The sequence below is a fragment of the Xiphophorus couchianus genome, chromosome 21 (genome assembly GCF_001444195.1).
Source record: "Xiphophorus couchianus chromosome 21, X_couchianus-1.0, whole genome shotgun sequence".
Lineage (NCBI taxonomy): Eukaryota > Metazoa > Chordata > Actinopteri > Cyprinodontiformes > Poeciliidae > Xiphophorus > Xiphophorus couchianus.
This window is the reverse complement of record NC_040248.1, coordinates 13,126,760-13,145,091: the sequence shown is the minus strand read 5'-3', so window position 1 is coordinate 13,145,091 and position 18,332 is coordinate 13,126,760. Positions and strand designations below refer to the sequence as shown.

Sequence of the window (18,332 nt, the reverse complement as noted above, 5' to 3'; positions counted from 1 at the left end):
GATACTCGACGGCGAAGGGCTGCTCCTGTCTAACCGTGAGAGCATTAATAATACATTAGTGCGCTGTTTGGAAGTGTGCACACCGAGGTGGGCCGAGGATAAAGCGACTGGCAAGCTGCTGATCGTGCACGAAAACAAGGAGGAAGTGGCCACTGATCAATATTTCAGGAGGTGCAAAAAAAAACAAACAAAAAAAAAGCAACACAACGCTGTAATCAACTTTAACCAAGAGAAGTGGCTGCACTTCAAAATATTGCTCTCTTTAACTCCAGAACTGTTGCAGATGCAAAAAAGGAGCTGATAACGGAATCTGATTGGAACCTGGGCAAATCCACAAGTATTCACACACACCTCACACATTCAGTCACAACACAACCACAGACCTCCCTCAATGTGTTTTACTTATCATGTGATAAACCTGCTTTCATGTTGTTTCTGTGCATAGCTTCACAACTATGCACAGAGGGTGCATAGCTGTGAAGTGAAAGAAAGATGCTACATAGTTTTGTAGTGATAAATATGCAAATTATGTTTCGTTTTGCAGCAACACATTTTCACTGCAATCACAGCTGGAAGTATTTTGGAAGATGTTTCTATAGCAGCTTTACAGACCTGGAAATTGATATCTTCCTCAATTTCTCAGTTTTCTTTTTTCTCAATGAAATGTGAACAAACAATTTTCAAGTCTTGATACAGATAACCGATTGGATTTAGAACTGGACTTTGACTGGACCATTCTAAGCCGTGACTGTGCTCTGGGTATATATTCAGGGTTTTGTCATGAACCTCCATCCCAGTGTTTACTCTTTTGCAGCCTCTTTCTTGTTTTCTCCTGTGTAAACTCCATCCATTCTTCCATCGACTGTGACCAGGACTCTTGTTCCCACCTAAGACAAGGACCATGCTGCCATGGTGGTGGCAGCATGATTCTGCCACCACCATGTTTCACCATGTCAGTGTTGCCTTTTTGTTTACATAGTTTTGGTCTCATCTGACCATGCAGTGCACCTTATACCACATACAGTATATGCTGCCATTGCTTGTGGCAGACTTAAAGTAGGACTTATTTAGGCCGTCTCTTCTGTTCTTCTACAGATACATTGTTTTTTCCAAACTGAATATCAAATGTAAATAATTATACTTATATTTTCCCCCATAACCAAACAGCTCTGCAACAGGCTAGAAACTTTACATTTAACCTCATCTCACCAGAGTACCTTCATTCATCTATTTATAAAACTGTATAATTTACCTTCCACTTTAAACTACCAGTAATTTGTGTTGGCCTATTACATAAAATCCCAATTAAAACGTTGGAAGTTTGTGGTTTGTACGTGTTTATTTACCAGGATTGCTTCCATGACTCCGCCAACTGGGACTTGGAATATACGACATGACCCAGTCAGGCTGGTAATCAGTGTCAAGTGACAGGGTGAGTGTGTGTCAGAGCAACAGGGAGAGACAAGTCTAGTTAAAAATAAAAAAGAGGTGGTTTGGGGAAGGGGTGATATGCAAGGAAGGAGAAGGAGAAAGTGAGAATGAAAAACACAGAAAAAGCATTTTCATGTGCAAGTAGAGGGAATGGTTAGTGGGAGGAGGCACAGAGGGGCTGGCGTGGGTGTGAGTGAGGATGAGAACGAAATGGGATGCTCAGCGGCAGGTGAGTCATGCATACACACCTCTGTCTGTTAGTCTTTCCTCTCCACCACTCCCTGAAACAAAAGAGAAATACCAAGTTAAAAATGCAGCTCAGCGCATGCTACAGGAAGCCAAAACAGAGACGGGGGGTAAAGATGGAGGAACGCTCCCCTCTTCCTTGCAAGTTGTATTTAATAGATTGCTGAAACGACTGGTGTGCAACCAGGCATATCCTTTTCACATCTTTGCCAAGACAATCCCTCTCCTCAACCACGGCCAATTAAGGCTAAAGAAAAAAAAAAGAGAGAGAGAGAAAAAGAAGCGAGGCATTGAGCCCAGAGAGGAAGGAGAGGGTGAAGCAGAGCCCATCATCCTCTCAGTCATAAACGCGGCTGTCTAGGGACAGACCCCCGACGAGAGCCCTGCTTTTGGACGAGAGACAAACATGTAGACACACTTGCGAGAAAATAACAACAAACCCACAGAGAACCGCAGAGAGGGGAGGAGAGCGGGATGATGTTGGCGTCAGCATCCCTCCTCCTGCGCTCACACTATGAGAAGCAGACAGTGATTTGTCAGTGCCTTTTCATTACTGGGGAAGGTCATGTCATCCTATCTGGCCTGGGGTGGCAGCTGCTGGGCCAGAGCAGACAGGACAGGCAGCGAGAACACACACACACGCACGCACACACACTAAGCGGAAGAAACAGCAGACCTGGATACACAAGCAGCTCTTCATGCATGCATGTTGACACACACCTGTCCACACCTTCCTTCCTCCCACTGTAGCTGCCCAGATGGCAGTCTACAAACAGCCGAGACACTCAAGGTAACGCAGGCTCTAGATTATGTGAGATAGCAGCTCCTGTGCCGTATTTTGTTGGGATTTTATATGACAGACCAACACAGATTAGGTGATGCATGTTGCCCAGGAATGTTAAATTTAGTCCCACCTGACCAGAGGACCTCCTTCCGATTGTCTGCTGCATCTCCTATATGGTTTATGGTAAACTACGAATGGGACTTTTCTGGGTTTCTGTCCTGCACCTCCTCCAGAGTCATCATGGTCCTCTAAACTGCTTCTCTGATTAATGCTCTGGTTTCTTTGCCTGCCAGGCAATCCTGTTTTGGTTGCAGCAATCCCTACACTATTTTGACTGTCAGATGATGGATTAAACTTTGCCCTGCAAAGTTTGTGACTGTTTTATAACCTAACCCTGCTTTAAACAGCTATAGGGTTAGAAAACATGCACCCTAACTCTTGGCCCTCTTATCAAAAACTTGATTTAGTCAACATCAAGTTTGACAATAAATTAATCCAGAACAAGACTGCTGAGCTCAAATCTACCATTTGCAACTGTTCTTTTAGGAGTTCATATTTTGCATCTCTACACATTTTTCACGCTGCCTGCTGGAAGGCAGGGAAGTGTCATCACCCTGTTCTTCCATCATTCTGTCTTTTGATTCTTCCCACCTCTTGGTAAAATCCCTTTAGTATCACTCCCGGGCGGATCAAACAGAGTACAGCGCTCCACTTCATTAGAATTGCTAATGCTCCAGCAGTAAACTTTGGAGTGCAATAAAGCACAGAGTGAGCAGGAGGATGAAGGGACAACTTGTAAATGGGTAAACAAAAAAGAGGAACGAAGAGAACGTATGGATTATAGTCCCTTTTCCCTTCCAGTATGAAAGCTGGTAATTGAACCATTTCTGACAGGCATGGTACCTTGCTTCTCCGGCTCCAAAACTTTAAAGTGAACTTATTTCTTTGCATCAGCAAACCTGGAGAAAATGGCAGTTTTTCACTGAAATGCAAACGAGTGAATCCCATTAAGAAAGCAGGGGTGGAAAACAGCGGAACGTAGATATATTGTATTCATAGAGAATACACTGCAAGTTTCCAGGGGAATAAAACATTTATCTGACATCTTTCTAATACGCTCTGTTCTGCTTTGTAATCTTAGTAAACAAAAGTTCTGGGAGGTATTTCTAGGACATTTTTAGCTACAGAAACAGAAAAAAAAATCTGATGTAAAAACATATTAAAATGAATCAGTTCTGCTTCTTTAGTGCCTGGTTCCCCGATAACTCAAGCAAACAAACAGGTGAATCAACCTCAACAGGGCGAAAAGGAGCCGTGTTCCTTAATTATTTCTCCATACCCACAGGGTATTTGAAAGCAACCCAAGCATGACTCAGCAAATTGACTGTGCTGATTGGATATTCATCATGTGTGAGCTGAAAGAGCCAAGGAGCAAACACAGCCAGCCACAGTGGTCCAGAAAACCTGTTTTCTGACTGCCATTGAGAAATAAATGACACAACAATAATGGCAAAACTAGAGAGTAATGAAGCATTAAACATTCACCTTTTTTTTACTAAATGTGTATATTTCTTTTAAAATGCTAAATGATTTTGTGCTTTTTTTTTCCAGAGATTTGAGTGATTGCTGATATTTTTTTTTTACAACCACAATTTGAAATGTAGTTTGAGGGGTCTTATGTGATTGACCAACACCAAATAGCACCTATTTTGAAATGAAGCAGCATAGCAACATATGATTTCATTTTTTTGTGGAAATAAAAATATTCTCAGTCAACATTTGCAGCATTATGCTGTGAGGTTGCTTCTCTTTAGCAGGGACAGTGAACCAGGTCAGAGCTGATGGGAAGATGAATGGAAATATATACCAGTTGATTCTGCTAGAGCCTGAAAAAAGATTTGAGACTTCAGCTGAGGTTCACCTTTCCGCTGGACAACGACCCTGAACATACAGCCAGAGCCACATATGGTTCAGATCAAACCATATTTATGTATTACAAATGGCCCAATCAATGCCCAGACTTAAATACAATCACAGACATCTTGTGTGATGTCTGTGATTCACACAAGATGAATCACAGACACCTTGTGTGAATCACAAGATGTCTGTGATATACTTAAAAATACTTGAAAATACAATTTTCAAGTATTTTCAGCAATACTTGAAAATTGCTGCTCACACATGCCGTCCATCAAATCTGACTAAACCTGAGCTAGTCAGAAGACGAAGTGTACATTTCTCTGAATGTACAAAGGTGGTGTAGAAATGCTCTTCTCCCCTGAGATGTAGGAAGATGTGGTTCTTTAACACATCGAGTTTGCATTCGTAATGTGGTAAAGTTCATTAAGTATGAACACTTAAGCGCGGCACTATCATTCGGGGAAAACCCATATTTACTTTGAAAGATTGCTTAAATTCTAAATTAATTCAAGCCATTTAAGTTGATTCAAATATCGAGTTGGCTGGGACACTGCACCAAGGACTCTTCAGTGTGCAAAAGGTATGCAGAAAATAGTGTACTCAAATAGAAGATGAACACCTAGAATAGTATTTAAGGTCATTCTACTTGTAATCCCAAACAGAATGAGCCTGAAGTACAGAAGAGAAACAAACCTGTGGTCTGAGTTGTCCAAATGTGAAACTCTGTGCAAATTGAGAGCTGCGTCCTCTGGGCCGTAAGGAGCAGAGGGACTATTTTATCAGTGTACAGTTCAAAGGTTAGCACTGGTCATCATGCAGGGATAGATTAGAGCACATGGTGAGTAAATGTCATGTCTATGTATTAATGTTGATTAATTTAGGTTTAAGAGGAGCATACAATACACCGTGCCAACAGCATTTACACTTTTTGGCACCCCTGAAACAGAGGTGTTATAAGACTTAACAGGAATTAAGCTTTTATCACAGTAGCACAGTATTACACTGAGAATTTTCTAAAAGCCTAGCCTTTAATTTTACATATGTTGTTTAAAATGGAAGTTATTTCTATAGCAATCTTCCGCATAGTCTCCTCCTATAACAGGAATCGTCAAAGGCACAAGGACCTTTGATGATTCCTCTCAGCAAAATCCCTCTGGATTGTCATAGCTCCTCCATTTCTGCTCACCCTGCAGGTTTTCAAAAGGATTTAAGTTTGGGAACTACAATGGCCAGGAAGGTGGTGTCTACTGTCTTCATCTGGCCAGATGTTTTTTTATTATCATCCTGCTGAAAGACCTAATGACAACCCCTGTTTTACTTTCTTGTCAAAGACCATCAGATTTAAAATCAGTTTATGATGACATGCACTTTACCAAGGGTCCATTGGAAGAAAAACAGTCCCACAACATCACTGATCGTCCACCGCTGGCAATAGGAATGAAGTGCTTCATGCTGAAAAGGTCAACCTAAGATTCACCTTAGCAAAGCTCATGGTTCCAGTGGCATTTGGCAAATTGGACGTTTCATTTGTAATAATAGCACATAAAACTGTTTACTCTGGTATATCTTCCAAACAACCAGTTGGCATGTACATTTTATCTAAGGGTTGATATGGTCTCTTTTGAGCCTAAGCAAACTCTGTTTGTTGCAGCTCTCAAGTAGGTTGAATTTATCATAACTAATTTATGCAATTAGGTATGATATTTTACCAATTCTTAGTCTTTTTTTTGTTTTCTTTTTTGGTAAGATAAACACACAAATACCTTAATTTAATGGCACGTCTTTTCCATTTTGAGGAGTGGCTAAGGGAATATGATCTCTAAACGTTATAGACTCTGATTAACTTAAATATTCTTTACACATTGTTATAAGAGGTTCCACTACGCACGCAGGACACCGAAGCCGCCGTTCTAAGGAAAATAGAAAATTAAAATTATATCAATCACCAAATTTTTTACGTTTATTTAAGAGCATCAGAGTAAAAGACGCTGGGTAGAATGTAGGGTAATAACCTCTATGTGTGAAAGCAAAGGCTACAAACCACTGTGCTATACGTTCATCTTGTATGTCCACAGGATGTAAATTTCCTCCCAAAAGTCAGAGACCTGTTGTCCATGAGGAATCGATGCAGTAATTCTGTGGTTGGATTCATCCCAGAATGACTTGTTTCCATGATAAAGGAGTTGTGTGTCTTCCCGTACCTTTTTACAGTCCAAACACATGTTACAGTTTGAATTAAACTCCCAGCACCTCCCAACCCCCAAGAATCACCTTCTAGACCTCCTTGTTCGACAGAACCTCAAACACACTGATGCGTTCAATTTATTCATGGGAAACGAGGGGACGCAACGACAGTGCTGCATCCGTATGAGCAGAAGACTGCGGAAAGGTTGCTGCGAACCGGACAGATACACGAGGAAAGTGTGGGAGGACCGAGGTGCCAAGGTGATGGATCACCGAGAAGCTCGTCTGCTCGCCGTAGTTTACAGAGCAAGAGTTTGGCAGCAGACTTTGCAAAGAGCGAGCCGGCGAAGAATTAACCTCGAGGTGAACGTTTTTCACCGTTTGGTTTTTTGCGATGCACAAACATGTTGATGTTTGGAACAGAGAGCTCACAGCTTGCTTTCAAGCTTATCAGGACACAATTAAATGATAATGAGAGGGGAAAATAACAGTCTTCACTTTTAAAGAGAAAATGATGACGTCAGAGCGACTTTCATCTTTGCCTGGCTTTTGTTTTTTTTTTCTCTATCAGTGAAAACCATAAGGCCCATAATCCTCAGATAAGTCTTCTAATCAACTAATACCATGGACAGAGGATAATCGCATCAGCTCACTAATCACCTTCCTGCCTCTGGTCTCATATAACGTGCAAATACTCAGACATTTACACTTCCTTAAGTGCATGTGCAGAAAAGGAGCACGGAAAGGACATATGGTGCCATCCTCGGATACTACAGAGTAGCTGCTGCATTATTAATGTATTTGTGGTCAGTTGAATGCATTTTTTTTGTAGAATGTACTCAGTTGATAGTCATAGGTAACTTCAAATCTTGAGCAAGAAACAGGTAAACATAGGAAAGGGTGTTCTTGTTATTGATGGCGTCTTATTCCTGCTCCAACAAGCAGCCCACATTATCAATCTACTTTCACCGTGCTTTGTTACTCAGTAGATGTTGTAAGTTCCTGTCTTTTAAAAAGAAAAAGAAATGGACTTGACATATCCAACAAACGGTTTTGAAATGAAGCTACAAAAATGCTTTGCTTTCGTCTGTGTAGGCCCGCCGGATAATTCTGCACGGCAGATTTACAAACATGATGACTTCACAGAGGCGATTTGATCCTTCTGGTAACCCACGTCTCCCACCGCAACTTTCTCCATTGTAGCTTTAAAATGATCCGCAAACAGAACCAGATTGTTTTCATGGGTCAAGGTTTGGCGTAGCACAATATAGGATAGAGATCTAGGAAAATGTCAAATGCTGGGTCTCTTTTCACTTCTTTTAAACAGAAACTAACCTTCATAGAAACTAGGAGAGAACAACAAACATCCCTTGCTCGTGAGTAAGCTCTGCATATGGCAAGAATGTAACTGTTTCCTGGCAAATTAATTTAAATCCATCAAACATTCCAGAAATGCCCACCCAGTTTGAACTAAACACTGCCCTGTAGGCCACTCAGAAGTTTCATTTTTCATTTTCCTGTTATGCAAAAAGGATTATGTTTCAATTAATACAACCCTAACTTCAAGGTAAACAAGTAGCTATAATGAACTGAATAACCTCTCCTGAAACAAACAGCCATTACAATGTCTATGCTTACCTGTTGTAACAATGTTTAAATACTAATTGGCCTTTGTTATAAAACCAGCTGGTTTCATTTAGCGTTTCAGATTAAACTCCTGGTAATAACAGTATTGCATAAATGTACAAATGGCCTGCCAGCACACAACGCAACAAACATGACTTGGGTTCATGTTTGTTGAAGTTCATGTTTGTTTGTTGAAGACTTGGGTTCATCCAGGAGCCACGTGTGGAACTTCAGGATGAATCGGTAAATAGTATCCATGGCGACAACTACTTCTACAAAGCTTCAAACCAATAGGAGGAGCAGCGATCAAAATGTAGTGACAAAGGTTGTTAAATTTCTTAAATAAGATAAGATAAATACTTCTTTGTAATATTAGGTGCTCTTTTTTGTACATTGTTTTGTGTTTCTAGCCTGAATATATTTAATTTGATTATCATAAAAAGTTAATTAACTTAAGCATTTAATTCAAAGAGCGAAACTCAAAGAGTCATTACACTGTAGTGATGCATTTCATGTTTTTAATTCTGTCAATTATGGTGACTATAGCTTACAGCTAATCAAAACCCAAATTCAGTTCAATTTCTCTGAAAAGTATGATGTTACATAAAGAATTTGAATGAGAAATGTAATGTCTCGACCTTGTTATGGCCTACACCAGTGGTTAAAAAACATTTCAGTAAGTAAATTAAATAGGGACATAATGACAACACAAACAATATAATGATTTGTTTTTTATTTTTATCCTTTTTGTTTTTTAGTTTGACTTCTTAAGAGGTTCTCAAGACTCACAACTGGCTGATTTACGTCAACTTTGGAAACGGACACCTTCACCAAAAAGGTTAAGCATCAAAAGGTGCAAAGACAGTGACTAATAAGAGTGCTATTTGAAGCACATTAAGTGAAAGTTGAGCAAAAGAAAAATGTTTTAGTGAAAATGGTGCACAAGCAACTGAAATAACATGCAAAATATGAAGCAAACCCATGCAAATTTTTGGCATGGACTGTGGGTACAACAAAATGAACCCTGAGTATGTATTGATATACATGGATATACTTTTCAACAGGCCATAATTGCTATATTTATATTCTACTTTTATTTTTCTGATGTAATATTGTTGATAAACTGAATTTTGGGTTTTCATTAGCAAAAAAATTACCATCAGCAAATTTTCATCAGCAAAGAAATAAATCCCTTTAATACATTCCTGTCATAATCTACATAAAAATTAAAATAATATCGTCAAAATACATTAACTTTTTATTACCTTCTCTATGTATTGAGTGCACTCTCTGCACAGTGCAGCTAAAGGTCAGTCATTGTAAAAATCCTCATTAGCCGTGTTTGTTATGATCTCCATCTCAGTGTAGTTTCAGGTAAAGTCGAAGAGCTTCATGGTGATTTTGATAATTAGTAAATTCTCCCGTGTACCTTGGTAACTGTAGAGATCCCCCACACTGGCTTGGCGAGTGATGTGCTGCCAGTAGGCACTGCGTGGCAGGGAGATGGACTTGGTTAGCGTCTCTCTGGAGTGAAACTGAAACAGACAGAGTCAGACAGCAGTGCATCTCACTTTTCTGTCACTTTCGGGAGAAAGCTGATCTGCATTTGTCAACGCATGAAAAGGTGTGAAGAGTAGCACATATTGAAGGCTGAGCGGCATATCTCCAGGCTGAGAAAATGTTTGATGGATAAGACAGGGATTCATTTGGGATTATTATTATTATTTTTTTTCTCTGGCATGTTGTGGATTTGATTTTGTCTTTCCAACTTCCAAATCCTGATCCACAGTGCCTTGCAAATGTATCGGGAACCCTTAATCTTCTGCAAGTTTTCTAATGCACTGAACTTCGATGTGCATGTAACATACCAACATGACATTGGGCGCAACTGGAATGATGATTTTATTTAATATTTTACAAACATAAATCTGAAAAGTGTGGGATGCATTTGTATCCAGCCAAAGAGCTGCAAGTCTTTGGGGTATGTGTCTGCTGGCTTTGAACATCAAGACACTGATTGTTTTTTTATTTTTTAGCCCATTTTCTCTGCAAAATTCTTGAAGCTCAAATTTGTAGAGCGCACAACAAATAGAAATAGGACTCGCTTTGTCAGATTCTCCCACCTGAGCTGAAGATTGCTAGAGCACCTCCAGAGTTACCATACACCACTTGGCTGCTTTTCTGTTGCGACTTTTGAGGGAAAGTGCTTCCACTGAATGACTACAAATGAAAATCAGATTTTTCATTTAGTTTTACTTTTTCTTCCACCTCCCAATTGTGCACTATGTATTATGCACCTACTTAGTTTAAAATTCCAATGAAATACATTGAAGTTTGTGTTTGCAGTGTGAGAAAATGCGGAAAAAACGGTAAGGACACTTTTGCAAGGCACTGTACAAGAAACTTTGAAGGTGTAAAATGTACCGATGCTAAAAAAAATTGCAATGTACGCACAGTTCTTATCGCTGACAGCGGCTGCTTTTGGAAATGTTCCCTAAATTGCAGGGTCCAGGAGAATGGCCATATGGTCAAGGCTCATCGGACACAGGGCATGACGATGTAAACAAAGAATGCAGATGACAGTGAAAAGGAAGGAAAGAAGGAAAAAGGAAGGAAGTGATAAGAGGGAGAGAAGGCCAAGACTCTGGGGTGTCTGAGAGCTCCTGGTCCAACACATGATTCAGACCAAAATCAGGACTTCTTAACTTCACGTGTCTATAAAAAGCACAATTCTGATCATCCAAGCAGAGAGTGAAGCCATTTTGCAGCTTTTATACACACCTCTCTGTGTTTCTTTGAGACTGATGTGACGAATGCAATGTATGGAATAAATAAGTGACTCTAAAATGGTTTTGCTCTGAAATATAACCACAGTAATGCCATGTGCAGCAGCTGATAAGAGATAAACAAACCCAAAACACACAAGCGTACCTGGGAGCTCTTTTCCATCTCCTCTATCATCCTCTCATGCTGCTGGGCGATGGCCAGCGTGGCCGAGTGGACCCGCTGGTAGATCATCTCGCCCTCCCGGGTCTGGAACGTAAACAAACCCTCTCCTGTGTCACACATCCTGTGCCAAGAACACACACACACACACACACACAGAGAAGACACTTTGATCGCGCTCACTCTCAGATTGCTCATTTACAAATATGCATGGTTGAATGTTTAGGCTGCAGTGAGGACAGTGAATGCAAGTAGACCCCTCTCTCCTCCCCCCGAAGGCAAAAGACACACAGATTGAGACAGTTTCAGAGAAAAGCCTGTCACATCATCATCATCATCATCGCCTGAAGGCCTCAGCATCATATATCCCAGGATGTTTTTGGTTTTCAAAGCTTCTTTGTGAAAAGTTGTCACTGCATTTCCATAACTGTGTTGTTTTTGTTGTTTTTTCTCCCTCTTGCTGCTGGCTTTTAAATTACACAAGCCAGCGGAAGCACACACACACCTTCCGGACTCAAACGTGAACCAGGTGGAGTCCCGGCCGTATCTGCGCAGGGAGCTGAGGGGCCACATGACGAGCTTGAGGCGAGCATTGTGAATATCCCACAGGTAAATGTTTTCGTGGGTGATCTGCATGGTGCACTCCCCGTAGATGTCCAGGTTCGGCGTGGGCATGAGGTACACGTTGAAGCGCTCTGAAATAAACAAAGTAGAAAATCCATGTTTTGAACGCCATAGTTAAAGTTCAATCAGAGAAACCTATACAACTTTACAATAAATAGAAATTGGTATCAGCCCACTAAACTGTGATCGCAGCATCTCTGGTCTTTTTAGCTATGACTGAACATCTGCCAGCTACTAAATGTATTTATATGGACTAAAATCTCAGAGAGAAAAACAAGAATGCACAAATTATTCTAATTCTAATATTTTTAGATATATTTAGTTAACTCCTGCTCTGGATATATTACTTTGACCACGTTTTTTTAGAGTCTTTATACTCCAGTTAATAATTAGTTGATAATTAAATTAGTTGACGATTATTTCAATAATAAGTTCATCACGATTAATGAGATTAATTGTTTCAGCACTAAATCAGACTAGACATTTCCTGCTTGAGATCACTCAGGATTACCAAAATATTCTGTTTCATAAATACTAAAATAAAGACTTAAAGAAGCAGCAGAGAGATTGTTTTATTACTTTTTTTCTTAATTCCGAAGTTGACATACACTAAGATTACTACTATGCCTTTAAGCAATTTCCAGATGCCTGAAGGTGACGACACGTTCACCTCTTCACACAATTATACACAAACAAAAACACCATGTTAATGTCCAGATGTGTTCTGTGTCTCAAAGCTGAATGTGTTTTGAATCAACCCCAGATCAAAAGGAAGCAAAAAATAAAAACCTTGTGGAGATGCTGGCTGAAGCTGGCAGAAGAGTGCCATTACCCACAGTGAAAAGAGTCCTGTACCAACACGGTGTGAAAGGCTATTCAGTGAGAAGGAAGCCATTACTCCAAATATGAAAAGCCAGATTAAATTTTTCAAATGCACTCAGGCATAAAAATGAAGACGTTCATTTTCGGAAAAATGTCCTGTGGTTTGTTGGAACTAAGACTGAAGTGTTTGGCTGTGTCGAACATCATTACATTTGGAGGAAAAAAGAGGAAAGGCTGCCATTTTGAGAATACCATCTGAACTGTGAAGAAAGAAGCATGAGTGTGGGGACCTCATGTTGTGTGGGTATGAACTTTAAAAACAAAAGTAGATCACTGAATGGGTAAATAACACGATTTGGAAATATTGAAGCAACATCTTAAATTATTAACCAGTAAGTTGAAGCGTGGGTAGCAGTGGATCTTCCAAATGGACAATAAGCCCAAGCATACTGCCAGTTGTTTACAAAGTGGGCCAAAGACAATGAAGTTGGTGTTTTAGAGTGGATATCACAAAGTCTTGATCTCAATATCAGAGTAAACTTTTGAAAATGTGTGTGGGAGCCATACTGTTGCACCAGTTCGGGTGAGGAGGAATGGGTCAAACTCCAGCCAACTATTATGAGAAACTGACGGAAGGACACCAAATCATCTGACCCTAGTCACACAGACAGAGCGGCAATTCTACCAAACACTAAAAACTGTTTTTTACAAAATATGTAGATATCCGGTTTCAACTGCAAATTTATCAACTTGCTCTGGCATGTCGCCCAGGTGTTTTTGCTGAAGTGATTTCATTCCCTTCCTATTGCATAATTATATAGTCTGAGCATCGTAACAGTTACTAATGATGGGTTTCAGTTATTAAATTTGCTTGTTTTTCCAATGCAAACCTCTTTAAATACACACTTTCCTATGATGGAGGAGCTTGTAGAAGTTGACCTAAAAACAAAGTTTTGAATTAATTGCCTAAATAAATAATTTTGAGCCACCTTTCAGAGGAGAATCTTTCCTCCAGGTTGTGAGGAAGGGTTAATGTGTGAGGAAGAAATTCCTCAACTGGGTTCGTTGCTTTTCTTCATCGCGAAATTGTAGCTTTGTCACATCATAATGACACAGCAAGAACTGCAAACTGAAAAAAAACACTATCAGAGAGCGAAGGATGAGCAAAGGAAAGACAGATGGAAGAGAGGTAGGTCATAAAGAAAGAATAGAAGAAAAGACAGAAAGGAGCAAAGACACAATGAGGGAAACAAGTGAGGGCTCAAGAAAAGAATAAAGAGAAAGAAAGAGAAAGGGGAAAGAAAAGTAACAAAGGAGACAAGGAAAGACGAGATGGGAATAAAGGAAGGAAAGCAGGAAGGAACAAAGGATCATTTAAACAAGGTGACAGGGAATAGAAACTTTTTTTTCATTCCTATTCAGTCCAAGAGAATACTGAAATCAAAATGTAGGCTCTTCCAGAATCTAGTTTCAGTTGTCAATTAATTCTCCATCCAGAAAGCAGAAGCATAGTGCCCTACTTATAGACAATATCATGATCTATGTTCCCAAGGCACTTCACTAACCCTAGGGTTTGGAAAAATAAACTCTGCCCCCTGCTGTTCTGGAGGAATCGAAAGTTTAAATGATAAGTTGGAGATTCTGTGTTCACTCAAAGCAGCAGCAGAAATGTGCTGGTTCAGGGTGCTTCAATCTCGCACTGTGTGAACGCTTTATTTGAACAAACCAAAGAGGGGTTGTGTCAAAACCTTGCACTCTGATATCTTACATAAAAGAGGCCAAGTATAGTTGGGGAGCACAATTTCGCTTCATAGCTGCAGGGAAATGAAATCCATCAAAATGAAAGCAAGTTTTTTTCTTCTTTTTTTTCCAATTACTTGCTCTTTTAAAACTCTAAACTGCTCCGTTTGGACTGTTGCCTTTTCAATTTCCTTCACAACTTTACAAATTATACACAGTGAATGAGCTGCTCCGCGATAGCGCCCCCTCTTCTTTTTGTTTTTTTTTTTATTCCCATTTCCTGAGAGTGGAATATTTGTAGAGGCACATTTATTTCGCACGGCTTTAGGAGCCATAATCTCATCCATCTCTATGACAAGCTTCATTACGAGGGAAGCCAGTAATGCACAGCACTTCTCATTAGGCCTGGAACAGTGCCCCTGCCAGAGCCTGTGACCTGTACTTCCACACACACACACGCCCACCCCCGCGTGCATACACACGCCGGTTTTCTTTAACATCCCACATCAAAACAAACCTCTGAAGCCCAAAGCTGGAGGATAGTGAGCTCATATGACAAAACTCTCTAACAGGGGACTTGAAATCAAATATTGACAAAAATGGCCCTTATTAGCAGAGCCTAATTGGGCATTGTCCGCTTCACTCCCCTAACCCTCTGAAGTCTTGGCTGCTTTAATGCAAACAGGCCCCATACGCAACAGATAAGTGCTTGGAGGAGGGCTGATTGAGAGGGATTGACCCCGAATAGCTGCGTGTGTTAGCTGGGACTAATTGGGCACTCACCGTTCTGCTCCCGCTGCACTCCTGCTGCTAACAGGTCCGGCTCTCCGAGGCTGATGTCGTTGAGACGGGTACCCAGGCACTCCACGCACAGCAGCTTGCACCATTCCTCGGCGTCCAGCTCTGCACACAGCAGTAAAGAGTCAGTGCAGTTGTATGTCAGACTGTGTATATATACTGTATATTTAAATGCAGTAAGATTATAACAACATGTGGGTCCAATCTCAGGGTGCTTTCATACAAACATGAATCCCTTGAGTGAGTATTCATAATAAAGTGATGCACGGAAAAAAAACAGCTACAGCCATCATTCGCTGGTGGATGAATGTGAAAATCAGAACTATGTTTATGCAAAATTTGAAGCCAATCATTAAAGAAATGGTTCCAATATTCCAATCTCAAAGTCTGTGTCTGATATTTCAGTGGCTTTTTTTCTATTAAGTGAGGAAAAACTGATAATGGTCTTAATTTGTAATAGGTCAAACATCCAAGGAGAAGCCAAGAGGCACACAGTAACTCTGGAGGAGCTGCAGAGATCCACAGCTCAGGCAGAAGATTCTGATGACAGAACAACTATTAATTGTGCAGCTACAGTATGTAATCTTTTAATCTGTGTACAATTAATACATTCATAAATCTAATACAATTTATGATTCATAAATCTAATACCTTGCATAATTTTGAACACGTGTTGAAATGGCCCAGTCATAGTGCAGGCCTATATCCATTTGAAAATCTGTGGCAATGACGATGTTTGCAGATGTGCAAAGTTGGGTGTTATACAAAAACTTGTAGTTATAATTAAAGCAAAAAATGCTTCTACAAAATATTCACGAGGTTGAACTACAAACAGTTTCTATGTCACAATTTTATGTGTTGCTTTGTGTTGGCCTAACATATGAAATCCTAATAAGGTTTGGATTAAAAAAATTAAAATAATGTGGGAAGGGCTAAGAGGAACTGGAACTGTGGCACTGTACCCGTTACTGACCCGTTTTCATTCCCGTCAATCAATACAGATCAAAAGCTTACAGAAGGGGTGTGAGAGGCATTCAATCACTGGAGAGCATTTGGCATAAATGGTGGCGTTATGCAACAGCCTGTTTGTTAGATCAACTGGAAAATGCAGATTGGACAGAAGGGTTAAGGAAAGGTCAGCTGCTATTCGAAGCACTTTATTCACACACAGGAGGAAGCAGAAACACGGCAACTCCGGCAATTCAGCTCTTTCCTCGTGCTTTCATTAACTCCCCTTGCTGTGCCCTTTAAGTGTTTCTAAACTCCCCCACACTTTTTTAAGGCCACTGAGTGGAAAATCAGCCAAACAAACACTTCATCAGCACAGCGGCGTCCAGGCCACGCTACGTGTAGCGCATCGGGAGACGCGGCAGAAAGACGTCTTCCGCGTGTGCATGTGTAGGTGCGTGAAGGAGGAAAAACGGCGCCGCTTTTTGTGTTAATGAGTGTTTACAAACGCACGGCAAGCCAGAGTCAGGTATGCAGGAATCAAATCAGGAGACGCTTTACATTTTTCGGCAGCAGAGCAGCAGTCATTACACAGACGGATACAATATGTATATCTGCTCGCATTCATATCTGTCAGAGGCAACTCCTCGGTGGAATTTAAGGAGCTGACATTCTCAATGGTAGTCATAACTCAAGGTCACACTCTCATCTTTCTTTATGTGCATATTTGACAGTTGCAGCCAGAGCTGTCAAAAATGCGCGATTATTTTATTTTTCGCTCGCTTCGCTCCGTGCCTCATTGACAGCACGCTGCTTGGGAGGACGCAACAAAGGTTTTGTGTTTTAAAAGTAACATAATAGGGGAGACTTATAACTGCTAAACACTCTCTTTTTTCCCCTAAATAAAACATGCAAAAAATTTTTTTCTTTTTTAAAAAAAAGACATTTTTAAATGATGTCTTTAAATAACAGCACAGTACTTGTTAATATTCATCGTTGCATTAACACACCGTTAGACATCGCAAGGCAGCAGGCCAAATTAGGGCCCTATGAAGTGAGTTCTTATGCAACACAAGTTTACCATTTTAATTCTGTGATATGTAAAAGCTGGGAAAATTCTCAGTTCTGATTTTCAGCTTACCAGTCTGACAAATCTTTTGTGGTCAGCAAAGATCACAAAAGATCTCCCCATGGCCTATGGGTCGCAGTAAGAAAAGCGCTCTTTACTGATATTGTTACCGAGGCAAAGAGACCTCAAAGTTAGTCGATTTTAGTTTTAGTTTGAAAATTAAGTCTTTTCTATGGGGACCTGCTTTTGCCAAGACAGACTTGTAGAGCTCTTAATCAAAGATTTTACAATTACTATTGCAAACCACACTAACTGCTAGTTTATAGCAGTTACGTTTTAGATGAATTTGCATTAACCAGCTCTCATTCAGTGAGTGATGCAAACCGAGTGCGATCTCGTATCAACAAATACATCTTAAAGAAAGTAGTGCATAATAACCAAAAGAGATTTTTCAAAACTTAAAAAAATGTTAATGTACAAGTTCACAAAAGAGGTGCTAAAGAGTTGGGACTTTAACAAGAGAAACAGACCCACTGTATGCCTATTGTACCTGCAAGTGGGCATATAGTGTTTTCTTTAGTTATTCAACTTTTGTTTCACTCCCGGACCACCTGGAACACAAATAGCTTAAATTCAACACATTGAATTTATCTATTGCTACTTGTCTAACCACCAAATAACACTCCAATGGCAATGTGTGCTCTAGTTTGAGAGCTTGTCAATACTCAACAGTGTGAAAAATATCTGTATCTATATTTGGTTGGACGTCAGTTCTGTGATTTCACTACTACAGGTCAACTATGGCGTTTAAAGGCTGCAAGGAGCATTCCGTAACATTTGAAAAGTAACATGAGTGCTATTTTGAAATATACTGTCATAATAAGAAATCAGGAAGCTAAAAGATATTTTTTGTGAGAAGGCAAAACAAAAATAAACCATTCCGATTTGGATGGGGAAAGAGATCAAACCACATTCATGAATTAGATCCATATCCCTCTAAAGCCAGGGAACCCAACTCCACAAATCAGCTTAGCGGGAAATAGCACAATAAAATACATAGATTCATTTTCTTTGCCCAGCTTTAGGCTTAAATAAAGCTATTTCAACTTGCTTGGGGAGGTCTGGAGCTTCTTTGGCTTTCCACCCACGCATTGATGCAATCTCCGTTGTTACAGTGCATAACAGGGTTGAAAA

At 40.2% G+C, this 18,332-nt stretch overlaps 1 protein-coding gene across 2 annotated transcripts in view; it reads right to left on the bottom strand.

Annotated features, from left to right (window-relative positions):
* Positions 1-18,332, bottom strand: part of dok6 (docking protein 6) — a 62,178-nt gene that overhangs the window by 4,625 nt on the left and 39,221 nt on the right. The window contains exons 4-8 of one of the 2 annotated variants that reach the window (XM_028005582.1): positions 15,107-15,226; positions 11,643-11,832; positions 11,123-11,261; positions 9,621-9,726; positions 1,680-1,712 (exon numbers count right to left, since the gene is read on the bottom strand). In XM_028005582.1, the coding sequence (XP_027861383.1) occupies positions 1,680-1,712; positions 9,621-9,726; positions 11,123-11,261; positions 11,643-11,832; positions 15,107-15,226 (588 nt within the window). The remainder of the gene's footprint in view (positions 1-1,679; positions 1,713-9,620; positions 9,727-11,122; positions 11,262-11,642; positions 11,833-15,106; positions 15,227-18,332) is intronic. The other variant, XM_028005583.1, reaches the window with a different exon arrangement.